The 21,537-nt window shown below is 42.5% G+C and overlaps 1 protein-coding gene across 1 annotated transcript; it reads left to right on the top strand.

Moving 5' to 3' along the window:
* Positions 1–150: 150 nt before the first annotated feature.
* On the top strand, positions 151–15,881 carry adamts8a (ADAM metallopeptidase with thrombospondin type 1 motif, 8a). The gene is made up of 9 exons (XM_045716239.2): positions 151–186; positions 727–966; positions 1,989–2,121; positions 2,385–2,552; positions 4,484–4,794; positions 7,453–7,639; positions 9,734–9,906; positions 10,094–10,269; positions 10,489–15,881. The coding sequence occupies exons 1-9, from the start codon at positions 151–153 to the stop codon at positions 11,219–11,221; spliced, it is 2,157 nt and encodes a 718-aa protein (XP_045572195.1). The 3' UTR covers positions 11,222–15,881.
* Positions 15,882–21,537: the final 5,656 nt, after the last annotated feature.

Here is a 21,537-nt window from a genome sequence, read left to right as displayed (position 1 = left end):
CGGTAGCAGGGAGAACTATGACTAGGGTGGCTGGAGTCTTTGGCTATTTTTAGGGCCTTCCTCTGACACTGCCTGGTATAGAGGTCCTAGATGACAGGAAGCTTGGCCCCAGAGATGTACTGGGCCATACGCACTACCCTCTGTTGTGCCATGCAGTCGAAGGCCGAGCTGTTGCCATACCAGGCGGTGATGCAACCGGTCAGGATGCTGTCTTCCCACAACCTAATGAAACATTCTGGGAACCTTTAAAGAACAGATCAAATGTGTTCTAGGAACGTTCTTGCAACATCAGGTGAATGTTTTATATAAACACGACTGGACAGTTGTTGTGTTATGAGAACATTAGCCGTGACCTAACGAATGTCCTGGGAACCAGAATCAATTTAGGTTTGCTTGGTTTGTACTGTATGTTCATAATATTCAGTACATGCATTGAGTTGATGAGTTCATGTTGCCTTGCTCACCATGTCATTGCAGAAAACGTTTTGCCTTTAGCTAAAAGTGAACTGTTAGTGAACTGTTGAGTGTTACAGATCATTGGTCAGGTCATTGTTGCCCATGCTTCCACGTGCTTCCAGTCGCTCATTTGGTTAAAGCATGGTGCTGGCAACACCAGGGTTCGATTCCCGCATGAGCCACATTTCCATAATATATGTGTCACTGTCAATGCTGACAGTTCTACTAAATTACCATATTACAAGGCATATCTCTCTCTTCCCTCTCCAGCACTACCTACTGACTCTGATGGCAGTGGCGGCGCGGGTCTACCGCCACCCCAGTCTGAAGAACTCAGTGAGCCTGGTGGTTGTGAAGATGCTGGTGGTGGAGGACGAAGATGTTGGGCCACAGGTGTCCAGCAATGGAGGAATGGCCCTCAGGAACTTCTGTAACTGGCAGCAGCTCTTCAACCCCTCTAGCCAGAGGCACCTGGAACACTACGATACAGCCATCTTATTCACCAGACAAGTGAGAACTTAGAACATTAGACATTCCACCTCAATCACCCAGCACACTACGACACAACTATCCAATTCACCAGACAGGTGAGATGAACCCTATTACCCTTTTACTCTCTTGTGCTGACCAAACAGTACTAGCTCAAATATTGTATTTTAACATTGTCTTTTTCAGTATGGTTCCAGCAACTATGGTGGATGCAAAACCAGGCCATGCTCAGTACAGCTTGGTTTGGCTCTGTTTAGTGTGAAAAGCAGGCACGTGCACAGATAGGGTGGCACGTGCACAGATAGGGCTCCACCTGTGCAGCACAGGAGGCTGCTGAGGGGAGAACGGCTCATAATAATGGCCGGAACGGTGCAAATTGAATGGCATCAAACACATGGAAACCATATGTTTGATGTATTTGATACCATTCCACCTATTCCGCTCCAGCCATCACCACTAGCCCGTTCTCGCAAATTAAGGTGCCATCAACCTCCTGTGTTGTGCAGAGCACATGCCCCTTTGCCCTTCCAGTCTCCAAAGTACCCTTTTGGATTGTGGTATATTTTGGGGGGAATGCCTGTCTGTAAGTGTAACTGAAACTAGAGCTTCAATGGCCTTGTTAATACTGAATCCCCCTTCACTGTATGCTTTAGATACCACACAGTTAAATTTCCTTTCTCCCCAAATCTACTGGCTGCCATGTATTTGCTTCATTTTACGATGGAAACACTGACAAATATGTTTTGCTGGCAAGAGCCTCACTTTTAGGGGGAAAACCCCCTCTGTCTGGAACAAACGTAGCAATGTCTGGATATCAGTGTCTGAAATGTGTCCCTCCTCTTCCTACTCTCCCTACTCCCCTAGCCCTTTTCCTCTCCTCTCCTCTTCTCTCCTCTCCTCTCCTCTCCCTCTACCCCATGTAGGACATCTATGGGCAGATGAGTTGTGAGATCCCTACTCCTCTAGCCCTTTTTCACTCCTCTTGTCGTCTTTCCCATTGTGATAAAGTCCTCATGCCCTCTCTCCCTGTACCCCCTATGCAGGACATCTGTGGTCAGAGGAGCTGTGACACCCTGGGGGTGGCTGACGTGGGCACCATGTGTGACCCTAAGAGAAGCTGCTCTGTAATAGAGGATAACGGTCTGCAGGCCGCCTACACCGTGACACACGAGCTAGGTATGTTAATACGCTATAGAAATATGAGCTTGGTATGTTACAGTAACACACTATGGAACAAACTGCATACTTGTGTGTTTCCTATCTCACAAGGTATGAAACTTTAGTAAAGGCCAATGTGGATGGATGTCCAGTACTTCTCCTGAGTCACCTGTCATGGCTGTCCTGCTTTGCCTCTTGTTTAAATGAGAATAAAGTTAGAAAAGTGCATGATGTAAGCCATACGTCAGCTCTCAGCAGCATCTTCTTCTTTCTCTCCTCAGGTCATGTACTCAGCATGCCTCATGACGACTCTAATAACTGTATCAGATGGTTCGGACACCTGGATGGGCCCCACATGATGGCGTCTGTGTTTTTTAGCCTCAACAAGACTTTGCCATGGTCGCCATGTAGCGCCCGCTATGTCACAGAGTTCTTCGACAATGGATATGGTAGGATAACTTACCCTTTTAAACCTTTATCCAAGTGCTTTCCTCTCTTCTCTTTTATTCTATTCTATTCCCTCAACCACTGTATCAAGGGTTAATGTATTGAGTAGGATGTATTGGCTGGAATCATGATTCCCCGATGCACTACTTACTACACACAAACATAATTGTATCGACAGTTAGTTCTTATTGGTTAACATGTGGTTCCCAGCTTTCATTTGGTTTTGGTCATGAGGTAGTATTCCAGACAAACTGAATCTGAGTAAAAACAGTTTGCGGTTTCATTAAGTTTGAATAACAGTTTTGAGACATTTGTCCTAAACGGCCATAGGCTGTTATTATGCAATTAATAGACACTTGCCACAGAGAGTGTGCTATGTAATTTAGGACTCAGAGAGTGGGGAGAAATCCCTATATAATATGAACCCCTAACATTTCACAAGTTTATTTTATTTCTCTCTCTTTTTAAAAAAGCTCATTCTGCCTAAACTCACTCCATCAACCACTATTTATGGTCTGTGAAAACCACTATTTGTAATTTTGCTGAGTGTCCAAACTAACAATCCTTGGAGAGTAAGCTCCTCTCTCTTTGCAGTGAGGCTCTTCTCTTCACTTCTGTCTGCTCATGGCAGGGCAGAGACACAGACAGCACTGTAATAATTCAGATGACACACACACACAGCAGACATGCCTGAGATTGCTGGGAGAAGGCATCTCAAGATTGATGTTCCTGCTCCTAGAATGGAATATAGCAAATCTAAGGCAAAGCAGATATTTGTGTTGCGAAATAGCATACATTTTTCTCAGTCAATGTTTTATCCCCCATCGATATTTCAGTCTCCACTTTGATTTCTCTCTCAAATTCAAGCTGCTTTATTGGCATGAAAAAACCATTGCGTCAACATTGCCAAAGCAACAATATATACAATATACATTGTAATAAAATAATCTCTCTGTCTCTCTCTCTCTCTCTGCTTCTCTGACTCATCTGCTGGTGAGTCACACATTCCAGCTTTAACAACTGTTTTCCCTCACAGAGAAGAGAAAACGAGAGTAGCCAAGCACATGTTGTCTTTACCGGCCCTGCCACAGATATATAGTGAACTGATGTTGCAGAATTCTCCTCTGTTAAAGGGGCCATACCACTAAAAAGATCTAACAAAATAGGATTAAGCAACATACTGTACCAGGGCAGAGAGGCAGTAACTCATCTGTCCGACATGCACATCAATGCCAAGAGTTAAAGTATATTTTTCTACATAGAGTTTATGAAGAAAAGCTGCTTCAAAGTCTAAAGTTAAATGTAATGTTTGGCAATGATCTATAACCATTTCTATCACCTGATTCTGCCACTGGATATGATGTTACCTTCTGGCAACAAAATCTTTAGAGGCAAAGAATGTATCTTCCCTTAAACACATCTTTGTGTATTTGGTCATTCCATTCTGCTATGAAAATAGCCCCCTCAAGCTAAAACTGTTGTACACCTGTTTTAGGTTTGCAAAAAAATAAACATAACAGTCAAATTTCACGTGCTTCAGGCGGACTGGCACCCAGTTGCAGTTGTCGTTTCCTGGTGATTGATAGAAGAGGAACGTGTGTTCCCACCTTTATCAGAGCTTTAGCCCCCCTAGGTCTTCTTAACACCTTCAGTATAATACAGTATGTACAGGTCTCCCAAATGTCAGTCAATGACTAACACGTCCTCCAGATCTTATTGACATTTTGTCACCCCTGAGTTTACTGGAACTTTCACGCCTGTTGATGTGTCTGTGCCTGTTTGTTTATGTAGCTAGACCATCGTTGTATACAATAATTTATTCTCAACTGACTAATTCAATAAAAATGTGTCTTTTTCCAGGTGACTGTCGGCTGATCTAGAAAGGGCTTTATAAATTGACTGATTTGTGCCTGCTTATGTTCCTCTCTCCCAGGTGACTGTCTGTTGGATCCTCCAGAGCAGACACTCCCTCTCCCTGTTGATCCCCCAGGTGTCTCCTACAACCTGGACCGTCAGTGCCAGCAGGCCTTCGGGGAGGAGTTCACCCTGTGTCCGGACACCCCAGAGGACCAGACTTGCAGCCAGCTATGGTGCCGGGAGGAGGGCCAGCCACACTGCACCACCCGGAACGGCAGCCTGCCCTGGGCTGATGGCACGCTCTGCTGGGCTGGGGCTGGAGCTGGGGCCAACACCACCTGTCAGGGAGGTGTCTGTGCTGCAGTGACTGATCAGCAGAAAAGAGAGGTACTATATGTACAGTTGAAGTCGGAAGTTTACATACACTTAGGTTGGAGTCATTAAAACTCGTTTTTAAACCACTCCACAAATTTATTGTTAACAAACTATAGTTTTGGCAAGTCGGTTAGGACATCTACTTTGTGCATGACACAAGTAATTTTTCCAACAATTGTTTACAGACAGATTATTTCACTTATAATTCACTTTATCATAATTCCAGTGGGTCAGAAGTTTACATACACTAAGTTGACTGTGCCTTTAAACAGCTTGGAAAATTCATGGCATTAGAAGCTTCTGATAGGCTAATTTACATAATTTGAGTCAATTGGAGGTGTACCTGTGGATGTATTTCAAGGCCTACCTTCAAACTCAGTGCCTCTTTGCTTGACATCATGGGGAAATCAAAAGAAATCAGCCAAGACCTCAGAAAAAAAAGTGTAGACCTCCACAAGTCTGGTTCATCCTTGGGAGCAATTTCCAAACACCTGAAGGTACCACGTTCATCTGTACAAATAATAGTACGCAAGTTTAAACACCATGGGACCACGCAGCCGTCATACCACTCAGGAAGGAGATGCGTTCTGTCTCCTAGAAATGACTGTACTTTGTTTGCGAAAAGTGCAAATCAATCCCAGAACAACAGCAAAGGACCTTGTGAAGATGCTGGAGGAAACAGGTGCAAAAGTATCTACATCCACAGTAAAACGAGTCCTATATCGACATAACCTGAAAGGCCGCTCAGCAAGGAAGAAGCCACTGCTCCAAAACCGCCATAAAAAAGCCAGACTACAGTTTGCAACTGCACATGGGAACAAAGATCGTACTTTTTGGAGAAATGTTCTCTGGTTTGATGAAACAAAAATAGAACTGTTTGGCCATAATGACAATCATTATGTTTGGAGGAAAAAGGGGGAGGCTTGCAAGCCAAAGAACACCATCCCAACCGTGAAGCACGGGGGTGGCAGCATCATGTTGTGGGGGTGCTTTGCTGCAGGAGGGACTGGTGCACTTCACAAAATAGATGGCCTCATGAGGATGGAAAATTATGTGGATATTTTGAAGCAACATCTCAAAACATCAGTCAGGAAGTTAAAGCTTTGTCGCAAATGGGTCTTCCAAATGGACAATGACCCCAAGCATGCTTCCAAAGTTGTGGCAAAATGGCTTAAGGACAACAAAGTAAAGCTATTGGAGTGGCCATCACATAGCCCTTACCTCAATCCTATAGAACATTTGTGGGCAGAACTGAAAAAGTGTGTGCAAGCAAGGAGGCCTACAAACCTGACTCAGTTACACCAGCACTGTCAGGAGGAATGGGCCAAAATTCACCCAACTTATTGTGGGAAGCTTGTGGAAGTCTAACTGAAAAGTTTGACCCAAGTTAAACAATTTAAAGGCAATGCTATCAAATACTAATTGAGTGTATGTAAACTTCTGACCCACAGGGAATGTGATGAAAGAAATAAAAACTGAAATAAATCACTCTCTACTATTATTCTGACATTTCATCATTAAAATAAAGTGGTGGTCCTAACTGACCTAAAACAGGGAATTTTTACTAGGATTAAATGTCAGGAATTGTGAAAAACGGAGTTTAAATGTATTAGTCTAAGGTGTATGTAAACTTCTGACTTCAACTGTATTCTGAACCATTCTGATTCTCGCTCTGTCTGTCTGAGTGACTGGCTAAATCCTCCATCCTTCTGCATAGGGATCGGATGATTGTGTCTGAGGCACTAACTCCTCCAGTCTCTGATTGTGTGATTTATGAACCCTCGTACCTGCCTGAAAAAACATGTTTAAATAGGCTACCTCAACGATTTACTACCTACTTCTGCTTTTTGTATGCAGTGTTTATGTCATAACCTACAGGATTTCTCTCTTGCGGTCTTTCTCTTCTGACTTTCTCTCTCTTGCGCTCTGTTTCTCTCACCGTCTACACTTGACCATGACAGGTGTTATTTATTTTCACTGCTTTGGTGAGAGACAGTTTCTGGCTCCCGTCTGTTTCAATACTTCATCTTCAGAAATATAATGTAGTCTCATTTCGTCATGTGCCCCCATCCGGCCCTGGCCCTATGCCCGGCCCCAGCACCAGCCCTGTCGCGTGGCAGCTGAAAATAATAAATCCCTCTCTTATTCAGACCCCCAAATGTCAGTCTGAGGGCCCGGCTTAGTATATTTGGTGCAGGCCTTTAAAAAGTAAGTATATTTAAAAACAGCCAGGCCTATTCCAAGGGACTAGCTTGTGATTCCAGACACTCTGGCTGTTAGAGGAGTTGTTGCAGCCAACTCGTAAAAACCCCAGAGAAATGAAATGCTGTGTCTTAGTAGCACATGCCAGGAGCTGTGAGTACGCACAAGAGGCAGTTACACGCGTGGCAGACTGCAGGCCAGGCCACTACATGCCACAAGAGATGCCAAACTAAAAACCCTAACCAAGCAAAGAAAAACTCTTATCAAGACTGCCATGTAGTAATTGTTTTCAAATGACAAGGGTAGGGAATATCATTACTGAGCATAGAGATTCCATTTTTGTAGTGTGAATAACTTAATTTCACATGTTCACTCAAGGCCTGTAAACTTCGTGACAACTGTTGAAGGGTTCTAAACACAATTTCATTGATTTAATTACTGATTGATCTGTCTGGTTGTATCTTGTAGGAGCCTGTGGACGGAGGGTGGGGTGTGTGGGGCCCCTGGGGGTCGTGCTCCAGATCATGTGGCGGAGGGGTGGAGTTTTCCGAGAGAGAATGCACTGATCCCAAGCCACAGAACGGAGGAGCATACTGTGCGGGACAGAGAGCCAAGTACCAGGCCTGTAACATACAGGCCTGCCAAGATGAGCATGGTAAATTAACACCAACAATGAATCACTATATCCAAATCAATAAATGACCAATATATCCACACCTCAACAATCACATTGGGCGGGCACCCAAGCACAGACACACACATACACATGTGAACAGACGCACTCTACACACACGTACACATGGATTTTGTATTGTAGATATGAGGTAGTGAAGTAGTGGCCTGATGGCACACACTTAATGTGTTGTGAAAAGTGTTATGAAATGTAATGTCATGTAATATTTTTAATTGTATATAACTGCCTTAAAACCTGTTATGGCTTGATCCCGTTAGCGGGATCGATATGACGACAGCCAGTGAAAGTGCAGGGCGGCAAATTCAAAACAACAAAAATCTCATAATTAAAATTCCTCAAACATACAAGTATTATACACCATTTTAAAGCTTTACTTCTTGTTAATCCAGCCACAGTGTCAGATTTAAAAAATGCTTTACGGTGAAAGCAAACAATATGATTATGTTAGGTCAGCGCCAACACACACAAAAACACAGCCATTTTCCAGCCAAAGAGAGGAGTCACAAAAAGCAGAAATAGAGGGAAAATGAATCACTAACCTTTGATGATCTTCATCAGATGACACTCATATGACTTCATGTTACACAATACATGTATGTTTTGTTCGATAAAGTTCATATTTATATCCAAAAATCTCAGTTTACATTGGCACGTTATGTTCAGTAATCTTTTGCCTCCAAAAACATCCGGTGATTTTACAGAGAGCCACATCAATTTACAGAAATACTCATCATAAATGTTCATGAAAATACAAGTGTTATACATGGAACTTTAAATAAACTTCTCCTTAATGCAACCGCTGTGTCAGATTTTATAAAAGCTTTACCAAAAAAGCAATAATCTGAGTACGGCGCTCAGACACAAAAACATGCCATACAATATATCCGCCATGTTGGAGTCAACAATAGTCAGAAATAGGATTATAAATATTCACTTACCTTTGGTGACATTCATCAGAATGCACTCCAAGGAATCCCAGGTCCACAATAAATGTTTGTTTTGTTCGATAAAGTCCATCCTTTATGTTTGCGCCTTCAGTTCACAAATCCAAATTCAGGACGCGCATGTCAGACGAAAACTCAAAAATGTCCATTACAGTTCGTAGAAACATGTCAAACAATGTATAGAATCAATCTTTAGGATGTTTCTATCATAAATCCGCAATAAAGTTTCAACCGGAGAAATCCTTTGTCTTCAGAAATGCAATGGAACTGAGGTACCTCTCACGTGAGCACGCATGCCTGAGGCTCATGCCCTGCTGGCAGTGTTCTGACTCCAGTAGCTCTTATTCATCATCACTTTACAGTAGAAGCCTCAAACAAGGTTCTAAAGACTGTTGACATCCAGTGGAAGCCTTAGGAAGTGCAACATGACCCCTCATAGCTTGGTTCCTCTCTCGGTTTCTTCCTAGGTTTTTGGCATTTCTAGGGAGTTTTTCCTACGGAGTTTTTCCTAGACACCGTGCTTCTTTCACATGCATTGCTTGCTGTTTGGGGTTTTAGGCTGGGTTTCTGTACAGCACTTTGAGATATCAGCTGATGTACGAAGGGCTATATAAATAAATTTGATTTGATTTGTAGTTTGTATAGGGAATTAATTGAAGTCCTACAGACCACTTCCTGTTTGGATTTTTTCTCAGGTTGTTGCCTGCCATATGAGTTCTGTTATACTCACAGACATCATTCAAACAGTTTTAGAAACTTCAGAGTGTTTTCTATCCAAATCTACTAATAATATGCATATCTTCGTTTCTGGGAGTGAGTAGCAGGCAGTTTACTCTGGGAACGTCAGTCATCCAAGCTACTCAATACTGCCACCATCCATAAGAAGTTAATGTTGCTTTGGCAGCAGCTAATGGGGATCCTTAATAAATACAAATACATCTTCCATATGGTGCATGGCAATGATAGCATTTCTAATGTATACAGTTGGCATTATCACATACAGTATAGATACAAGGCTAGTTTAATTAATAGTATAAGAGTTTCCTTGACATGCTCGAATGTCATCAGTAGAGATAGGATTGATAATGATATGCTATGTTCGTTCTCCCAGGTAAGAGCTTCAGAGATGAGCAGTGTGAGAAGTACAACAGCGACCGATATCTGGACAGCCATGGGAACATCAAGCAGTGGATCCCCAAGTACAACGGTGTCTCACCAAGGGACAGGTGCAAACTGTTCTGCAGAGCAAGAGGCAGCAATGAATTCAAAGTCTTCGAGGCCAAGGTAGCTATAACACTACTCAAATTTGAAATAGTTACCAGCTGGTTGAAATTACATCATTATAACCAGAAACCAGTTTTGCCTAGTTTTGATCACTGGGTTGATTCATTTCCAACTCATTAACACGCTTGATTTACAGTGCTCTAGGAGTTTAGGCTAATACTTTGCATATTTTTCTATGTTGTTTCAGGTTGTTGATGGCACCACCTGTGGCCCAGACACCACCTCCATCTGTGTCCAAGGACAGTGCGTCAAAGCTGGCTGCGACCAGGTGATCGGCTCCAGTGTGAAGCTGGACAAATGTGGCATGTGTGGGGGTGATGGAACAACCTGCAGGAAGATCACTGGATCGATGAATAAAGCCATGTGAGTAAAATAAAGATATTCAGGATTAAATTCCTTTGAGGGCAGAGTTGTCTCTCTAAAATTGTGAAAATGATTGACTGATTCCCGTCTTTTTAAGATGATTCTGATGTCATAGACAGCATTACAATGCTGGTCATGGAAACCCATTAGCATACATCCTGTAGATAAGTATAAGCTTTCAACTGAAACTTTCCTCTGTCTTAATTTAATTCAACACAGATTCGGCTACAACGACATTGTGACCATTCCGGCCGGGGCCACCAACATCGACATCAAGCAAAAGAGCCACCGCGGGATCAAACACGACGGCAACTACCTGGCCTTGAAGACAGAGGTTTCCTACATCCTGAACGGAAATTTCTCTGTGTCCACAGCAGAGCAGGACATCCCAGTCCTGGGCGCCGTACTCCGGTACAGTGGTTCCTCCACCACCCTGGAGAGGGTCTTGAGTTACCAGAAGCTCCGACAGGCAGTCACTGTCCAACTCCTGTCCACAGCCGGAGACGCCTCTCCCCCTAGGGTCAAGTACACCTTTTTCCTCCCCAGGGATGTCCCCTTCACCAAGCCTGGAGCTGAGGGCAGAGCTTCACTACATGCGATTCTGCCACTAGGGGGCTCAGAGTGGGCTCTGGGGGAGTGGTCCGAGTGCTCCAAGAGCTGCGGCTCAGGTTGGTCGAGAAGGAACGTAGAGTGCCGAGACGGGGCAGGCACCCTGTCCTTCACCTGTGATGAGGACCTGCGGCCGGCAGACATCCGGCCGTGTGGGGACCTGCCCTGCCCTGTCTGGCAGATGGGTCCCTGGTCGGCATGCTCGAGGACATGTGGTGTGGGGGTGCGCCATCGAAGCGTGCTGTGTATTGACTACACCGGTAAGATGGTGGAGCTAGGGAAATGTAACCTTGCCAAGAGGCCAGAGGTGGTTTCTTCACAGTGCAGCTACCAGGACTGCTGAGTCTGTGCTGATAAAGATGTCATAGCTTCAAAACGACTATTGACGGTTTGTTTTCCAACAGAGATCTACCTCAAAGGATGTAAAAAATTATCAACTATCACTTCTTAACCTGAAGTTTCTGTTTGCATCTAGCTTAACACATTATCAAAGGCACATCTTACCTTTCCACAAATGCTGCTGATATTCCGCTGGAGTGGTTGAATACCACTATCATTCATTTTTGGCGGGCCACATGCTCCCCTTTTGAACACATATGCCCTCAAATCAATTCAAAGTATACTACTTAATCAAATTAAGTGACATTCAATGTTTTAGGGAATAAAGAAAAACCTTTTTCATATGAATAGAGACAATAGCTCAAATCAAATAAAATGTTATTTCTCACGTGCCGAATACAACAGGTGTACAACACCTTACAGTCAAATGCTTACTTAAAAGCCCTTAACCAACAGTGCAGATTTAAGAAAATACCCAAAAAAGTGAAATAAGAATAACAAATAATGAAAGAGCAGTAAATAACAATAGCAGCAGTAAATAACAATAGCAGGGCTGTATTCAAGGGGTACCGGCACAGAGTCAATGTGCGGGGGCACCGGTGTCGAGGTAATTGAGGTAATATGCACACGTAGGTAGAGTTATTAAAGTGACTATGCATAGATAATAACAGAGAGTAGCAGCAGCGTAGAAGAGGGGGGAGGGGCAATGCAAATAGTCTGGAGTAGCTGTTCAGGAGTTTTATGGCTTTGGGGTAGAAGCTGTTTCGAAGCCTCTTGGACCTAGACTTGGTGCTCCGGTACTGCTTGCCGTGCAGTAGCAGAGAGAACAGTCTATGACTAGGGTGGCTGGAGTCTGACAATTTTTAGGGCCTTCCTAAGACACCGCCTTGTATAGAGGTCCTGGATGGCAGGAAGTTTGGCCCCGGTGATGTACTGGGCCGTACGCACTACCCTCTGTAGTGCCTTGCGGTTGGAGGCCGAGCAGTTGCCATACCAGGCAGTGATGCAACCCATCAGGATGCTCTCGATGGTGCTACTGTAAAACCTTTTGAGGATCTGAGGACCCATGCCAAATCTTTTCAATCTCCTCAGGGGGAATAGGTTTTGTTGTGCCCTCTTCACGACTATCTTGGTGTGCTTGGACCATGTTAGTTTGTTGGTGATGTGGACGCCAAGGAACTTGAAGCTCTCAACCTGCTCCACTACAGCCCCGTCGATGAGAATGGGGGCATGCTTGGTCCTCCTTTTCCTGTAGTCCAAAATCATCTCCTTTGTCTTGATCGCATTAAGGGAGAGGTTGTTGACCTTGCACTGCATGGTCATGTCTCTGACCTCCCTATAGGCTGTCTCATCGTTTTTGGTGATCAGGCCAACCACTGTTGCGTCATCATTAAACTTAACGATGGTGTTGGAGTCGTGCCTGGCCCTGCAGTCATGAGTGAACAGGGAGTACAGGAGGGGACTGAGCACACACACCTGAGGGGCCCCCGTGTTGAGGAGCCATATCGGAACATCTGAAACCCTGTTCCATTCTGTCTGTATTTCTGGAACACTGGAGCATGTTTTTGATGTCAAGTCTCTGGCCACAGAGTTAAACTCACACTATCATATTTCTCACATAAATCAGAGCTATTTAATCAAGTAGGGATGATTGACACAAACCCACATAACCTTTTCAAGTTGCTTGACTATTTATAGCTTGCTGAAATATGCATATTCATGATAGAAGTACTAGTTCTTTAGACTTAATTTTGTATCCACAGCTAGTTGGAATGGTTTTGTGGCATTCTTTTAAAACAAATGTCTGTCATGTTAATAACAAGGAGATTGTATTTATTTTCTTAACTTTGTGTTCGTTATTATTCTTGGCCATAGTGAATGCTGTAGATAAACATTTTATGAGTTATGTTTTTTCATCAACTAATGACAAGGAAAACAATGGAATATCTGTATCTAATGTAAAACATGTATATGATGCTTCATTTTAAATATGCTGTCCCTGAAAATATGGCATTATGAAAGGTTAGCTGAAGAATAATACTTTTGAGCTCAACTGAAACGAGCATAGCAGCTATTGAAATGGTGTAAATGTACTTTATGATGCCACAACCTAGATGTCATTCATTAATTTGTGTTAAATAGCATGTAGAATCACAGCTTCTTTTGGAAGTGAAATAAGAAATTAGAAGTTGTTTACGTAGATAGCAGATACACTCCTAATGTGGTTAAAGTCTAATCCATACACTCTTAGAAAAAAGGGTTCCAAAAGGGTTCATCAGCTGTCCCCATAGGATAACTATTTTTGGTTCCATGTAGAGTAAACCAGAACCCTTTTGGGTTCCATGTAGAGGAACCCAAAAGGGTTGTACCTGGAATCAAAAGGGCTCTACCTGGAACCAAAAAGGGTTCTCCAAAGGGTTCTCCTATGTGGGTAGCCAAATAACCATTTTAGGTTCTAGATGGCACCTTTTTTCTAAGACTGTACAACTCAGAGTAACAGAGAAAGAGGTAATGGTTTCCATGTCCTCTGTTAAGTAGAAATAAAATATATTGTATATTTGAGCTAAGAGTCATTTCCACTCTCTGGGTGGAATGAGAACAGAAGTTTGTAAGACAAGGCAACAACTGAAACTGTTTAACGGTCATTTTAGTTAATAGTTAATAGCTACAGTTGAAGTTGGAAGTTTACATACACTTCAGCCAAATACAATTAAACTCAGTTTTTCACAATTCCTGACGTTTAATCCTAGTAAAAATGCCGTGTCAGTTAGGATCACCACTTTATTTGAAGAATGTGAAATGTCAAAATAATAGTAGAGAGAATTATTTATTTCATCTTTTATTTATTTCATCACATTCCCATTGGGTCAGAAGTTTACATACTAATTGAGTGCATTTGGTATCATTGCCTTTAATAAGTTGGGTGAATTTTGGCCCATTCCTCCTGACAGAGCTGTTGTAACTGAGTCAAGTTTGTAGGCCTCCTTGCTCGCAAACGCTTTATCAGTTCTGCCCACAAATTTTCTATGGGATTGAGGTCAGGTCTTTGTGATGGCCACTCCAATACTTTGACTTTGTTGTCCTTAAGCCATTTTGCCACAACTTTGGAAGTATGCTTGGGGTCATTGTCCATTTGGAAGACCCATTTGCGACCAAGCTTTAACTTCCTGACTGATGTCTTGAGATGTTGCTTCAATATATCCACATAATTTTCCATCCTCGTGATGCCATCTATTTTGTGAAGTGCACCATTCCCTCCTGCAGCAAAGCACCCCCACAACATGATGCTGCCACCCCTGTGCTTCATGGTTGGGATGGTGTTCTTTGGCTTGCAAGCCTCCACCTTTTTCCTCCAAACATAACGATGGTCATTATGGCCAAACAGTTATATTTTTGTTTCATCTGACCGGAGGACATTTCTCCAAAAAGTACGATCTTTATCTCCATGTGCAGTTGCAAACCATAGTCTAGCTTTTTTATGGCGGTTTTTGAGCAGTGGCTTCTTCCTTGCTGAGCGGCCTTTCAGGTTATGCCAATATAGGACTCGTTTTACTGTGGATATAGATACTTTTGCACCTGTTTCCTCCAGCATCTTCACAAGGTCCTTTGCTGTTGTTCTGGGATTGGTTTGGACTTTTCGCACCAAAGTACGTTCATCTCTAGGAGACAGAACCCATCTCCTTCTTGAGCGGCATGACGGCTGTGTGGTCCCATGGTGTTTATACTTGCGTACTATTGTTTGTACAGATGAATGTGATACCTTCAAGCGTTTGGAAATTGCTCCCAAGGATGAACCAGACCTGTGGAGGTCTACACTTTTTTTCTGAGGTCTTGGCTGATTTCTTTAGATTTTCCCATGATGTCAAGCAAAGAGGCACTGAGTTTGAAGGTAGGCCTTGAAATTCATCCACAGGTACACCTCCAATTGACTCAAATTATGTCAATTAGCCTATCAGAAGCTACTAAAGCCATGACATCATTTTCTGGAATTTTCAAAGCTGTTTAAAGGCACAGTCAACTTAATATATGTAAAATTCTGACCCACTGGAATTGTGATACAGTGAATTATAAGTGAAATAATCTGTCTGTAAACAATTGTTGGAAAAATGACTTGTGCCATGCACATAGTACATGTCCTAACCGACTTACCAAAACTATAGTTTGTTAACAAGACATTTGTGGAGCGGTTGATAAGCGAGTTTTAATGACTCCAACCTAAGTGTATGTAAACTTCCAACTTCAACTGTATTTTAAAATGATTATATTTCTGCCAGGTAAATCCCTGAGTGTTATGCTTTATTTAATTGAAGATGCTGATGGTGACAGAGTAAAAGGGGGTAGTTAGCTATTACGCCACCCCTTATGTGTTGTTAGTTGAAAACAGATTTGTTTTCAGATTTTCTCTCACTTGGTATGTAATGATAGAGCATTCCAGAATGTATTTAAAGGAGAAAAGATGTAGAACTGATTTCAAAGCATTCTATCCCTTCAATGAAGGTATTTACAATGCTATTGTTATAGCTTCCCTACAAAGCTATTTATTTTTTAATACTTTCAGACTAATTACTACAGTTTCATCTTTACGTTGCTGCTGTCTGTCTTCCTGAATTGTAAGAAATTAGACTGATTCATAATTTAACAATAAAGATATCTCTTGACTGAAACACTTTTGTTGGGTCTGTCTTGTTCAATTTGTTCTTCAACACAAGAGGATTCCCTTGTCTTGCAAGCCTCATTGTCCATATTTTGAGGCCTGAAAATGTTTTCTTTTAAAAATAAATAAATGATATATACACTACCAGTCAAGTTTATTTTTTATTTTTACTATGTTCTACATGTTAGAATAATAGTGAAGACATCAAAACTATGAAATAACATATATGGAATCATATAGTAACCAAAAGACTGTTAAACAAATCAAAATATATTTTATATTTGAGATTCTTCAAAGTAGCTACCCTTTAACAGGTTTGCACACTTGGTATTCTCTCAACCAGATTCATGAGATAGTCACCTGGAATGCATTTCAATTAACAGGTGTGCCTTGTTAAAATGTAATTTGTGGAATGTCTTTCCTTTTAATGTGTTTGAGTCAATCAGTTGTGTTGTGACAAGGTAGGGGGGTATACAGAAGACAGCCCTATTTTGTAAAAGACCAAGTCCATATTTTGACAAGAACAGCTCAAATAAGCAAAGAGAAATGACAGTCAAACATCATGACTTTAAGACATGAAGGTCAGACAATGTGAAAAAAATCACAGATTTTGAAAGTTTCTTCAAGTGCAGTCGCAAAAACCATCAAGCACTATGATGAAACTGTCCCTCATGAGGACCGCCACAGGAAGGGCAGACCCAGAATTGCTTCTGCTGCAGAGGATAAGTTTGAGTTAACTGCACCTCAGATTGCAGTCCAAATAAATGCAACACATATCAACATCAACTGTTCAGAGGAGACTGCGTGAATCAGGCCTTCATGGTCAAATTGCTGCAAAGAAACCACTACTAAAGGGCACCAATAAGAAGAAGAGACTTGCTTGGACCAAGAAATACGAGCAATGGACATTAGACCGGTGGAAATCTGTCCTTTGGTGTGATAAATCCATATTTGAGATTTTTGGTTCCAACCGCTATGTCTATGTGAGAAGCAGAGTAGGTGAACGGATGATCTCCGCATGTGTGGTTCCCACCATGAAGCATGGGGTTAGGAGGTGTGAGGGTGTGGGGGTGCTTTGCTGGTGACACTGTCAGTGATTTATTTAGAATTCAAGGCACACTTAACCAGCATGGCTACCACAGCATTATGCAACAATACGTCATCCCATCTGGTTTGTGCTTAGTGGGACTATCATTTGTTTTTCAACAGGACAATGACCCAAAACACACCTCTAGGCTGTCTAAGGGCTATTTGACCAAGAAGGAGAGTGATGTAGTGCTGCATCAGATGACCTGGCCTCCACAATCACCCGACCTCAACCCAATTGAGATGGTTTGTGATGAGTTGGACCGCTGACTGAAGAAAAAGCAGCCAACAAGAGCTCAGCATATGTGCGAACTCCTTCAAGACAGTTGGAAAAGCATTCCTCATGAAGCTGGTTGAGAGAATGAAAAGAGTGTGCAAAGCTGTCATTAAGACAAAGGGTGGCTACTTTGAAGAATATAAAATATATTTTTATTTGTTTAACACTTTTTTGGTTACTACATGATTCCTTCCATATGTGTTATTTCATAGTTTTGATGTCTTCACTATTATTCTACAATTTAGAACATAGTAAAAATAAAAAATAAACCTTGAATGAGAAGGTGTGTCCAATCTTTTGACTGGTACTGTGTATATAAAATACATAGTATTTTCCAATACGAAACACTCTGAAAGCCATGTAATTACGACCTTGGAAGGACATTCTATAGAGCAAGATAGGTGTGTCCATACTTTTGACTGGTACTGTATATATACATATACATAGTGGACCAAATTAATTTCCCAACCTTGGGATAATCATAGTTTTTTTTTACCTGGGTACTGAACTGTACCGTACAATACTGCTTCACTTTTTATGGTTCAGTTCTGTTCTGATTTGGCATTTAAAAATGAACAGATAGGTAGGTTCGAACGTCATTGCAGATAGCCTGGATATGGATACTCCATAACCAAAAGTATGTGGACACCTGCTCGTCGAAAATCTCATTTCAGAATCATGGGCATTAAAATGGAGTTGTTCCCTCCTTTGTTGCTATAACAGCCTCCACACTTCTGGGAAGGCTTTCCACTAGATGTTGGAACTTTGCTAAGGGGACTTGCTTCCATTTAGCCACAAGAGCATTAGTGAGGTCAGGCACTGATGTTGGGCGATTAGGCCTGGCTTTCAGTCAGCGTTTCAATTCATTCCAAAGGTGTTCGATGGGGTTGAGGTCAGGGCTCTGTGCAGGCCAGTCAAGTTCTTCCACACTGATCTCGACAAACAATTTATTTTTGGACCTCGCTTGTGCACAGAGACATTGTTATGCTGAAACAGGAAAGGGCCTTCCCCAAACTGTTGCCACAAAGTTGGAAGCACAGAATCGTCTATAATGTCATTCTGTGCTGTAGCGTTAAGATTTCCCTTCACTGGAACTAACAGGCCTAGCCTGAACCATGAAAAACAGCCCCACCAACATTTACAGTTGGCACTATGCATCCGGGCAGGTAGCGTTCTCCTGGCATCCGCCAAACCCAGATTCGTCCGTTGGACTGCCAGATGGTGAAGCGTGATTCATCACTCCACTGCTCCAGAGTCCAATGGTGGCAAGCTTTACACCACTCCAGCCGACCCATGGCATTGCACATGGTGATCTTAGGCTTGTGTGCGTCTGCTCGGCCATGGAAACCCATTTCATGAAGCTCCCGACGAACAGTTCTTGTGCTGGCGTTGCTTTCAGAGGCAGTTTGGAACTCCTTAGTGAGTGTTGCAAACAAGGATTGATGATTTTTACACGCTACATGCTTCAGCACTCCCATTCTGTGAGCTAATGTGGACTACCACCTCTTGGCTGAGCCGTTGTTGTACCTAGACGTTTCCACTTCACAATAACAGCACTTATAGTTGACTGGCAGCTCTAGCAGGGCAGAAATGTGTTAAAAGCCACTGTGCTCTTCAGTAAGGTCATTCTACTGCCAATGTTTGTCTATGGAGATTGCATGTCTGTGTGCTCAATTTTATAAACCTGTCAGTAACGGGTGTGGCTGAACTAGCCGAATCCACTAATTTGTAGGGGTGTCCACATACTTTTATATATATATATATAGTGCACATCCAATGCTAGCATCAGTAATAGACACATTTTTATGGGAACATTGCACGAACATTTATGTGTGCAAAAATAAATAATTACACATTATGTCTTTTGCCGAGGCCCTGATTGGTGAACCACTGATCCACTCATTGCTCTTTGCCTGTTGGCAAGGTTTGGGATACTCACGCACACAGTGCTTTTAAAATTCAGTGCTTTCACCATACATATTTGACAGACATGATTACATTTGCATGTTCATTTATACAGTAATTCTTATTCAACATGTCCTCACCTGGGATTTGAACTCACAACATCTTAGTTCGCGGGACTCCGATCTTCCTGCTACGCAACCATGTCTTTGTCAGGTATCAGTTAATCTGACCATTCTCTCATTATTGATTTTATTTACTTATTTCAGCAATTGATGGGCTTTCTGTATAGTTGTCTAATGTTGGTGTGGCATGTTAATTAGCCTGTTTTAATGATACTCCTGTATCACTATGATCAATCAAATATTTTAACAGGGCTGAGATTTACTTCTGGACAGATTTTGTTCTGGACAGGGCCTAATAAGCACATACCCTGGGGATATTCCTTATTGCGACAGTGGTTAGGGTGTTTGTCATTGGTGCTGGTGGCCTGGGTGTGAGACTGGCTAGAGGAGTCACCCTACTCTCGCATTTTTAGCAATATATGTTAATGTCATTATTGCTGTTTGAATAGCATTTATCAGACATTTCAACTTTTCATATGGAAATTTCGTTAGAACACTTGGAAATAATATTTGTTTATTACCATAGTGTGCATAGATTTCTCCTATTTCATCCACTTCTAGAACTTTGGCTTTCAGCATTGTGCCTTTGTGAGTGACCTCCAGATGTTTTTTCAGGTTTGATGTGGTGTTTCTGGACAAAGAGATATTTTTTCTCATTTAACTCAAAATAATGGGAGCATTACCACAAGGAAAACGTTAAGCAGTGTAACAACACAGATGCCATCTTTCTTTGATTTTCGGCTTTACGATAGACTATTGGAAACAAGTTAGCCTACAGCAGGTATTCCCAAACTGGGGTACGTACGCGCAATGCCGTCGGGGGTACGCCAAATAAAAATGTGATTCACATTTTTAAAAAAAATCAAATACAAAACAAAAGTTATTTAAAAAAGAATAAAAAATTCTTCACATTTTCAAACAGTCCTTTATATTTTCTAACGGGCTATACATTTGGGTGAGTTTTTTTTCCTCCGCCTGGGTAGCCTCGTTTCACTGCCAAAAATAAAATGTAACAAACGTCTAGTGTTCAGCAAAAGAACAACACAATGTCAAACACAGGTAGCCTAGTTAAATAATTAACATCCAATCACATTAACAGTTACTCTTTCACAGGAATTCCACTAACAGTCCGTATGTAGCCAAACGTAGCTGCTGCTCATTCCGTTTGCTCGAAAATGGATAAATAGTTAAGAACAGTAAGGCCTGTGTCCATAGGGACACATACCAGCTCTACTGGTAGTACTGCAACTACCAGCAGTACTACACCTGCACCTGTCGACCACACAAGTTGTTCTGCTTCCACGAGAACATCCAATGCTAGCATCAGTAATTCTACATTTGTTGTTAACTCAGCTATTATGGACACTGACAGTTGTGAATCTGATGCAGCCGTAGAGCTACTGCCCCCTTACCCCGGAAAGCACCGAACAACAGACAGGGACGTTGGACCATCGAAGAGGCACAAATATGATGAGAACTACATTGATTTGGGGTTCACTTATATTGGGAATAGTGCCTTTCTGTCACAGGCGTCGAAATGAGTAGACCAAGGTGCAGCGTGTATAGTTTTAAACTTTTAATGAAGACACTTGAACCAAAACAAGAAAACGACCGACAACAGTTCCGTAAGGTACACTCTGACAAAACGGAAAACAACTACCCACAAAACCCAAAGGAAAAACAGGCTGCCTAAGTATGGCTTCCAATCAGAGACAACGAAAGACACCTGCCTCTGATTGGAAACCATACCTGGCCAAAACATAGAAAACAAAACATAGAAATAGAAATCTAGAAAAACCCCACATATTAACAGAAAACCCAAAACCACCCAAAACAACCACCTGTCACGCCCTGACCACTCTACTATGGCAAATGACCTCTTACAAAGGTCAGGACGTGACAGTACCCCCCCCCCCCAAAGGTGCAGACTCCGGGCTGAGGAGCGTCGCTGGAGGCTCCGGGCTGAGGAGCGTCGCTGGAGGCTCCGGGCTGAGGAGCGTCGCTGGAGGCTCCGGACAGGGGACCGTCTCTGCAGGCTCCGTGCCATGGATCATCACTACTGGTTCCGTGCCATGGATCATCACTGGAGACTTTGTGCCATGGATCATTACTGGAGGCTTTGTGCCATGGATCATCCCTACAGGCTCCAGGCCATGGATCATCACTGGAAGCTTCGTGCCATGGATTATCATTACAGGCTCCGGGCCATGGATCATCACTGGAGGCTTCATGCCATGGATTATCACTACAGGCTCCGGGCCATGGATCATCACTGG

This window comes from Salmo salar, chromosome 04 (genome assembly GCF_965601325.2).
Source record: "Salmo salar chromosome 04, fSalSal1, whole genome shotgun sequence".
NCBI classification, from domain to species: Eukaryota; Metazoa; Chordata; class Actinopteri; order Salmoniformes; family Salmonidae; genus Salmo; species Salmo salar.
This window is presented reverse-complemented; position numbering and strand designations above follow the sequence as displayed.

What these genes read in the sequence shown, in the direction of transcription:
- adamts8a (XM_045716239.2), top strand. Translation starts at nt 151, where the DNA reads ATGCAGTCGAAGGCCGAGCTGTTGCCATACCAGGCG. An exon ending in CTGATCAGCAGAAAAGAGAG is followed by an intron (nt 4,795 to 7,452) that starts GTACTATATGTA and finishes TGTATCTTGTAG; the next exon opens with GAGCCTGTGGACGGAGGGTG. An exon ending in GGCCTGCCAAGATGAGCATG is followed by an intron (nt 7,640 to 9,733) that starts GTAAATTAACAC and finishes TCGTTCTCCCAG; the next exon opens with GTAAGAGCTTCAGAGATGAG.